The 8,944-nt window shown below is 48.5% G+C and overlaps 1 protein-coding gene across 1 annotated transcript; it reads right to left on the minus strand.

Annotated features, from left to right (window-relative positions):
• Nucleotides 1-1,739: 1,739 nt before the first annotated feature.
• Nucleotides 1,740-8,625, minus strand: SCAMP5 (secretory carrier membrane protein 5). Its single transcript, XM_007948998.1, has 7 exons — nucleotides 8,617-8,625; nucleotides 8,414-8,468; nucleotides 7,571-7,699; nucleotides 3,983-4,139; nucleotides 2,752-2,853; nucleotides 2,218-2,335; nucleotides 1,740-1,934 (listed from the first exon to the last, which is right to left on the minus strand). The coding sequence occupies exons 1-7, from the start codon at nucleotides 8,623-8,625 to the stop codon at nucleotides 1,740-1,742; spliced, it is 765 nt and encodes a 254-aa protein (XP_007947189.1).
• Between the last annotated feature and the right edge of the window lie 319 nt (nucleotides 8,626-8,944).

An 8,944-nucleotide genomic window follows, 5' to 3' on the forward strand; every position in this document is an offset into this window, starting at 1 on the left:
TCTACCTATCCTGAAATTCCATTCAGGCTATTGTGCCTGCAGCTAGGATTGGGCCTGTGCTTCTTCCTGAGCCCTGAGTTCAAATGCCCAAAACTGCCCTGTGATCAAGAGCAAGCTGGAGTAAGGGAGGCATGCTTCCCATCTCTGGGCCCTCCCTGCCTTCTCCTCTGATCATCCCTTTAGGCCTAGCCCTCTGAAACCTGTCCCTTCTACCAGACCCAAACAGGACAGCTACTGCTCCCAGGAATCCAGTGGTCACTCAGAAATATCTAGAACCTGACCTCACCCAAAAAAACCAAACTCACTGCCATCAAGTCAATTCCAACTCACAGCGACCCCCTTTGGGTTTCCGAGGCAGAAAATCTTTATGGAAGTAGATTGCCCAGTCTTCCTTCCACGTAGCAGCTGGTGGGTTTGAACCGCCAACTTTCTGGTTAGCAGTCAAACGCCTTAGGCACTACACCACCAGAGCTCCTTAGACCTCACCCAGGAACCAATAATCATTTACATGCCCTCTGCTCTAGCTGCACCTTTATGCCTGACAACTGCCTGGATGTGACCCAACTCCTCGAGGAAGGCAGTGGAATCTGTCCTCACGGATGGCAGGATAGAAGGATCAGGCCACAGCAGCTGAGGCAATGGGGAGGAGGGGAAGGAGCATAGGCAGAGGGGCAGAGAGGCAGGATTCTGGGAAGAGGAGAATAAGACAGGAAGGAAAAAGAGGAGCCTGCTTTTGTAGGCCAAGCACTCGGAGTCAAGGAGAATGAGCCTACATTTCCATTCCCTGGGAGTTAAAGCCACTAGCCACACCTTGGATGGAAGACTGGGCAATCCCCCTCAGAAACGCAAGGAGGGGTAGCTATGAGTCGGAATTGACTCAATGGTAGTGAGTTTGGTTTGGTTTTTGGGGGGAGTTAGGTATCAGGTGGGCTCTCATCTCCAGCTGTGTGCCCCTCCTACCCCAGAGCAAAGGCTCAGCTCTGCTGTCAGCTTCCTTAGAATGGGAATGGGATCAATCTTGGAAGCAGATACAACTGGGACACTCAACCTTGGAGAAGACAAAGAAAAGCTACATAAGGAAAAGGGATCTGGGCAAAAGGAGATGCCATAGAGAACTGGACAGCAGGGAAGAGAGAAGGGTCAGAAGGAGATTGAGGAGAGAACAGATCCAACCCAGATGGATCAGAAGGAGTAAGGGAAGATCTGCCTGTCCCCATCCTCCCACCTACTACCACCATGAATGCTAAATACTGTTGCTTCTCAGTGAGATCCAAAGTGGAAACAGTTTCAGCTCATAACCCTGGGGAGGGAATCAGGCTCTCTACCATGCCTGCTCCCACCCTAAGCAGTCCTTGAGTTAGGGTCAAAGGGGGCAGCCTGGTAGAGGGTTGGGGGCTGGTTTAATTCTAAACACACATCTAGCACCACAACACAGAGACCTCCACTGCACATAATTTCACAAGGAAGTACGGACACAGCTACCACCACACAGGACAGCTCCACGTGCAGCCCACAGCTCTCAGTGTGTGAGAGCAGAACCGAAAGTGGGGAGGAGGGGGGATAGACATATACATATATATATATACACATATATATATATATATAACTCTGATTCTTTGTACAAATTGGTGGAGGAGAAAAGGGAAGGGGAAACCCTGCTTGGTCACCACAAAAGATGATGTGGTTTGAGCCCCTGTCCCACTGGCCCCCAGCCCTGCCTCCCAGTAGGCTTGGCTGGCTCACATCTCATTGGAGTATGTGTAGTTGGGGGTGGCAGAATACTGGGTCTGCGGTTGATTCATGGCGCCCTGAGCCGCCCCCATGGCTGCATTCTGGGCTGCCTGCTGCACATGCGGGTTCTTCCATGCCCCTGTGGTCCACTCCTCCTGGGCTTTGCTGAAACTCCCCCCGCTGCCCCTGTAGAATTTATGAACCTGCAGGAGGAGGAATATAAGCAAGGGTTAATCAAAGGGAAGAGGAAGCCCTCCAGGGAAAAATTGGGGCCCAAGGGCAAGTCACCATAAAAAAACACTCTTCCCTGCCCACCCATGACCTATATGCACTAGTGGAAAAATCCACCAGATATTTCCAGAGTGAGTCTCTTAAAAGAACCTCTGGATAATCCTGTAACTTGGAGGAGTTAGTTAATCCTGCAACTGTGTCATAGATCACTGTCCCTTCCCAAAGCCACCCTTTGCCTTTGAGGTGGCCACATACCATGCTGAGGGCAATGAAGGAAAAGACGGCCATGACTGTGAACATAATGGTGGGAATGAGCATCACCACTGCTGAGCCAACGTTTGTTCCGAAGAAGGAGATGGTAGCAATCCAGCCACTGCAGGAAGAGACGAGCTGTAGGACTGCCCAGGCATGGTGAGGGGAACCCACAAGCCACCCCACTGAAGGAAGGGACCTTATCACCATATGTCAATGACATGGAGAAGCCATGTCATTGGATGCAGAGGAACCATTTTATTGATACCCACAACAATGGTTCAGGAAGAACCCTCCCCCATGGCTTGGGAGACATGCTTCTCAGAAACAAAGCTTCCTTCTTCCAGGTTTTCCCACAATGCTAGGTATTGCCCTCCCCACCACAATCACTGCCAGTTTCTCTGATGCTGTGACTGTATGTATTGCACTATGCTGAATCCTCTCACTTTTCCAGTAACCAGTCACAGACTAAGAAGCTTAACACACAGAGGCCAAAAGGACACCCCTACAGCCCCAGGCCAGTCCCTTGCCTCTTACCAGACGCCCCAGCCGGGGATGCCCACAGCCTGGATGATGCTGATGACCAGCTGGGCCATGAAGGTAAAGAAGAATGCCATGAAGCTGAAGGAGCTGTCAGTCCTATAACAGAGGAGGTGGCTCCCATCATCTAAGCAGAGGGCCAGTGCTTCCATTCCTTTAAGGCCCCCAAGCCCTTCCAAGTTTAAGTAACTCTACAATGGGCAAAAGACACTTAAAGATCTTAAATCAAAGTCCAGGATGGGACATCTTTTATCCATGGATCCTTGTAAATTTCCATACGGGCCTGTGGGTACAATATTATAAAGGGAGGGAGAGATCTCCTCATGAATGGACCACCCACTAGTATATGGATAGATGACCCCACTGCCACAGAAATAAATGGCTCCATGGTGGCAGGAATAAACAACCTATCGCCAAAGGTATGGACAGTTCCACTGACACCAAGACATCAAGCTCTACTGGTATATGAATGGATGGTCCCATAGAGTCAGAGATAGAAAGCCCCATTGGCCCTAGGATGGACATGCTATTGGTATCAAGTTAGGGTCAGGTCCTAACAGTCACATGGATCCTATTGGCAAAGAGATTTAAGGCTCCATTAGCATTGAGATGGATACTCTAGTGGAATGGGCACAGCCTTATTGGTACATGGATAAATAGTCCCCATTGGCACAAAGACTGAAAACCCCATTTGGCACTAGGATGGACACCATTTGGCACCAGGACAGCTAGATCCACTGATATATGGATGGGTATTCCTTTGGCACAGAGTTGGATGACCTCATCAGCACGTGAATAGTATCATTAGTACATGGTGGTTCCAACAGCACATGGATAGATGTTCTCTTGGCACCAAATCAGGTAGCTCCACTAGTACATCAGGATGGACATCAGGATAAGTGACCTTTGGCAAAATTCAACATGGAGCTGCCTGGGAAAGGTAATGGCAGAAGGCAAAATAGGTCTCATTTCTATGTTGCTCCCATGTAAGCGTAAAGTGAGGATGGAAAGCACCAAGAATACTCTGCCTCCTAGCCCTCTCACCTCAGCCTAGAGGCTCCAGGAAGCTCAAGCCCTACCTCCTCAAAATCTGAGCCATGAGTGACCAAAGGAAAATGAGTTCAGAGGTGACTAAAAAAAAAAAAAAAAGTGAGAAAAATGTAGAGAAGGGACAGGAGAAATGGGCAAAAAGAAAAAACTAGGAGCTGGGGTCATGACCAACACTTACTTGAAGGCCTTGTAAATGGGCCGAAACCAGCAGACATAGGAGCAGGGTGTGAAGAGGATGAGCCAGAGAAAGGCGAGGCCAAAGTTGGTGGCTCCCCCGCCTCCGATCAGCCATGCGAGACAGCCCACCAGGTTCACGGCCAGCGTGACGCTGTTCACTGCAGATTCAGGAGCACATGCACACACAGAGACAGATAATAGACATGCACACAGATACCCAGACCCATACAGAGATACATGAACAGCCAGACATAGACACACAGATCAGAAACTCAGCACAGATCCACAAGCAGACATAAGCAAATAGACACAGACAAGTGCAGAGATACAGACAGACATGAATAGATACACATAGTTGCAAATACACATGCCAACCACATATACACAGATTCATACTCACACAAACCCACATCAACGCATACATGAACAGTCCCACGCATACACACACAAACACATGGGATACACACACAACACACACACAGAGGGAATACAGATTGTAAGAAAGAAAGCTGGGTGCTCAGACCAATACCCCTCCTCCCCACACCCATTCCTGGGGATGCTGGAGGAATCTAGAGAACAAAGAGTCTCCAGAGCAGCAATCCAGACCTTCAGCCCAGCAAGCCCTTTTTGAGGTTCTCAAAGCCTCAGTGTGATAGAAGTACTCTTCTTCTTAAGAAAATGGCCTCAGTCCCTGGCCCTCCCAGGCCCATGGCAATCGCCAAGTCCAAGGCACAAAAAACCATGCTTATACCTTCTCCTGAAAGGTAAGGGCATAAGAAGGGGGAAACAAAAGACCTTATCTAAACATTTTTTTCAACCATTGTGCCATCTGCTCTGCACTTAAATAGGGTAGGCAGTGCTGGCTGGGATCTCAGTCATTCTTAGATACCTATCATACAACCTCCTCCGGGAAGCCATATTCACCTCCCATTCTTCTAATACCTTGCAGACCTGGGCTGCTCCCATGGTTCTCCGAGTACAAACCCCAGCCTATCAACCAGAATAGAAACTCTGTATGAGCTGGATCTGGGCTCCATCTCTTCTGGCCCCACATAATCTAGCTGAACCTAGGAACCACAATATCACTGGGTCAGCCAGAAGAGACCTCAAGACTCCTCATTTTACAGATGATTAACATGATCTTAGCACTAACACACACTCAAGTCACTGACATCCAGGAGCTCTCTTCCTCCAACATTAGGCTCTACTCTACTACTCTACTCACTGCCTTCAAGTCGGATCCAACTCATAGCGACCCCTCCTTGGGTTTGAGGTGGTATCACTATGGAAGTAGATTGCCCAACCTTCCTTCCAAGGAGTGGCTGGTGGGTTTGAACCGCCAGCCTTCTGGTTAGCAGTTAAATGCCTTAGGCACTACACCACCAGAGCCTTTTAAGCTCCACAAAGACAGCTAGGCATCTACGGTCCTAGCTTCTGAATTGAACACTTAAAGCATCTCAAAAGTTTCATATATTTCCTTGGGTGCAAAGCATCTGGTGGGTATCTTCTGAAGACATAGGGAGATATTAATAGCCCTTAAATCTAGCTTCTGGATGAGTTTAGGCTCTCAGGGGCAGAGTTCCTAGAGCCCAGGGTCAGGCATGTTGTTGTTGTTGTGTGCCATCGAGTCAGACCTGACTCATAGCGACCCCTCCTTGGGTTTCCAAGGCAGTATCACTATGGGAGTAGATTGCCCAACCTTCCTTCCGAGGATTGGCTGGTGGGTTTGAACCATCAGCCTTCTGGTTAGCAGTCAAGTGCTTTAGGCACTATGCTACCAGAGCTCCTAGGGTCAGGCATTGTGCTCCCCAAATCTAACTGAACTTGACAGCCCTGTCACTTGTGCAGGTACTCAGGGCCCCTCATAATGAAGGTGGACACTTCTTGTGTGTTCCAACTGTATTTCCTCTTCCATGACTCATCTATCCTTGTTTATTGCCCCAAAACTTCCTGGAGCCCTGGTATAATTATTGATTTTATTTGCTTTTTACATAGAAAAGGCATTAATCCTTTTTTATATTGGTGAACGTCTCTCTCTCTTACCAGTGACACCTCTCTCTAGCTCACTAGCTCAGTGCCCTTTTCAAAAGAATCATCCATTCACTCGACCACTCTTCCTCAGCCCATTAGGTTTTTTTCTATCTTCACATCTCTCCTTGTCCAGCTCAGATTCCATGATTCATTTACAATCATTTTTCTAGTTCCTCCCTTGCCCTGTTTTCTGCTCACGCTAACACTACAAGACCACAACTCCCATCTATGCCTGAGCTGAGTGCTGCTAGGAAAAAGTGACACAATAGGGAAGCCTGGTAGGGCTATGAATTCATGGCAGCCAATCTCACTTATACCCAAATGAGGCCCACTGCATGGCCCAGAAATCTTAATAGGTTTCCATGGAGTACAGTGTCTTAACCTTATTCCACAAATATGCTCTCATTCTAATTCCCTTCTCCTCAAATCTCCCATTTCAACCTCTATGTCATACTTGATGGAGAAAAATGGAAGCCATCAGAGGTAATCTCATTTTCTTCCTAACATTTATAGACCTACTCATACCTCCCCTCTCCCTTCTCCTTCTCTCATATTACCATAGGTGATAGATTCCTTTTCTGCCAAAGGCCAAGCCAGGACTTGAAATCCAGTCTGTCTGTCCCCTGAGCCCACTCTTTCTACCAATCCATGAAAGACCTAGTGACAAAGACAGCATTCTTGACCACCTTCCTGCACAAACAATCAACTCTCTGATAAGGTAAGCAGCTACTTGCAGGCCTGACTCAAGACAGTATCACACACAGCAGATCCCCCCTGTGTCACATTACAGGTATATGGGGCTCCCTGGGGCAGGTACCCAGGCTGTCCTCCCTCTGCATGTCTAAGAGGTACCTTCTGACCAGTGGGCACAGCCAAGTCCCATCTTCCCAAAATGACATATTTCCCACCAATCTGCCACAGACCATCAGAACCTGAGGCCTTTAAAGTCTTGATTTCAAAACCTTAGAATATTAGAACCCCAGACTCTTAGAATGGACACACAACACTGAGCTATATGGGCCACAGTGATTACTGAGCTAATACCCTCTTTCTACAAATGAGGAACCTATTATCCTTACAACAAAATGGCCTATGGACTGGCAAGTCAAGCTTGACCCCCTATCTCCCATTTCCCACTTGAATGTGCTTCTCTTTGAGCAACTTTCTAGGAGTAAGAAAAATGGGGCTTTGAAGGGAAGGATTCCTCTCCAAATCTGGAATCCTGAGGTGCTGATGATCCCTGGAACACTGGTCCAACAGGAAGGGAGTGAGGAGCAAGAAAAGAGAAATTGCACTGCAAAAAGAGATCCCCATCCAGGTGTTCTGTGAAAGGGAAAAAGGTGAGGGAAGGGAGAAAAGGCCTAGATGGGGGGTTGAGAGAAACTAAGACCCAGCTGGGGAGTTGGCCCAGGAAAAGACTTACTGGCCTACGCATATGCTGCAGGTGGGGGGTGAGGGCTGCCAGGCCTGCAGACAACCCACTCTAATGCCTGGCACACTCCAGTCTTCCCCCCTCCTCTGCCCTACCCTGGACCACTCCCATCCCCATAGCACTCACACATCCAGAGGTAGTAGAGGCGCTTGGTCATGCTGAGATGCTGGGGAGGGATGTCTGCCTCGAAGTCTTGATAGAAACATGGCTTCAGCGGGATGAATTTGGGCAATGGTGGGAAGTTGTTCACTTTCTCTGTAGGGTAGGCGTAGCACATGTCATGACCTTGAATATTCTCCTTCCTGACAATCAGAATTACCCTTTCCCTGGCCTGGGTTGTCCCCTAGGTCCCATAGCCACAGGCCATTTTGCTATCGCCATCTAGCCATCCCTCCTTCCCTGGGTCTGCCATGACAATCTCAAAGTAGCTCAGAAAATTAAAAAAACAGTAACTGCTATGCTTCAGAGGTACAGCACCCTCCTCAGTGGGGAGCCACTTCCAGGCAGAAAAGTGGGATAAGAGAGAGTCTGGTGACCTGGGCTTCAATCTTGACTCCTGTTACTGCTCTTGGGTAAATCATGGCCCCTCTCTAAATCTTAGTTTATACAATGGGGAAGAAATTGGGCTAAGTGGTCCCTAAAGGTCCCTCCAACTCTGATTCTATACCTCTGAACCTTTGGAAGCCAAAGGAAACTCAGAAACCAGAGTGAAAAGGTCTTGGAGTATAGAAAAGCAATGGTAACAATGGAGACAGGGGCTGAGCCACTCTGCCAGGCTAATCAATCAGACAGTAAGACAAGCACAATCTCTGATCTGGCAAAGGGCTAGATGGTGTCATGTTGGGGTCCTTGAATAGACAGGTCTCAGTGGAGGGACTAGGAAAAATCTGGAGACAAGGTGGGGGAAGTTAGGGGACAAGGAAGAGGTCACCTTCATGCCCTGCCCACAGGCCCAGCCCCACTCCTTACCCGCCATGATGGCACCAGTTGGCCCAGTGGCCTGCCCACACCTCTTTGTTCTGACCTGAGAAGAAAGAAAAGCCAGAGAAGGATAAGGATCAGAGCCCTGCACATCCCAATTTCTTTTTCATCCCCAGCTGGACTAGATGCTCCCTGGGGCAGGACCAGGTTCAGACTCTGCTGGCTTAGCCAGTGGACTGAACCCATCCCACCTGCCACATCCTTCCAGATATTCTTGCCCTTTATCTCAAAGTCTACAGATGAAATTCTATTCCCTGACCTCAAGTGTGGTAATTAAACCTGTGTGTCAACTTGGCTGGGCCTGGTTTTTGAGTGTCTGGGCACCTGGATATAGTTATTCCCCATTATGAGATTGGTAATCAACTCTATGGTGAAAACTACTGTCAGCACGTAAGTAGCTGCCTTTGGGATGTGGCCTGCTTCCAGTATATAACAAGAAGCTTTGAGAAAAGTCTCTGAGATTTTTGGCACATTTAGATCCTGCATTTGGCCAAGTCTTCACCTCAGTGCACTGCTGTG

The sequence above is a fragment of the Orycteropus afer genome, unplaced genomic scaffold, assembly GCF_000298275.1.
Source record: "Orycteropus afer afer isolate SDZICR_OR568_19922 unplaced genomic scaffold, OryAfe1.0 scaffold00233, whole genome shotgun sequence".
In the NCBI taxonomy this organism is placed as follows: Eukaryota; Metazoa; Chordata; class Mammalia; order Tubulidentata; family Orycteropodidae; genus Orycteropus; species Orycteropus afer.

Excerpts from the sequence above, each read along its gene's own strand:
- SCAMP5 (XM_007948998.1), bottom strand. Across the intron at positions 2,854-3,982 it reads CCCATTTACAAGGCCTTCAA|GACTGACAGCTCCTTCAGCT; the intron begins GTAAGTGTTGGT and ends CCTCTGTTATAG. Across the intron at positions 1,935-2,217 it reads CCTTCATTGCCCTCAGCATG|GTTCATAAATTCTACAGGGG; the intron begins GTATGTGGCCAC and ends CTCCTCCTGCAG.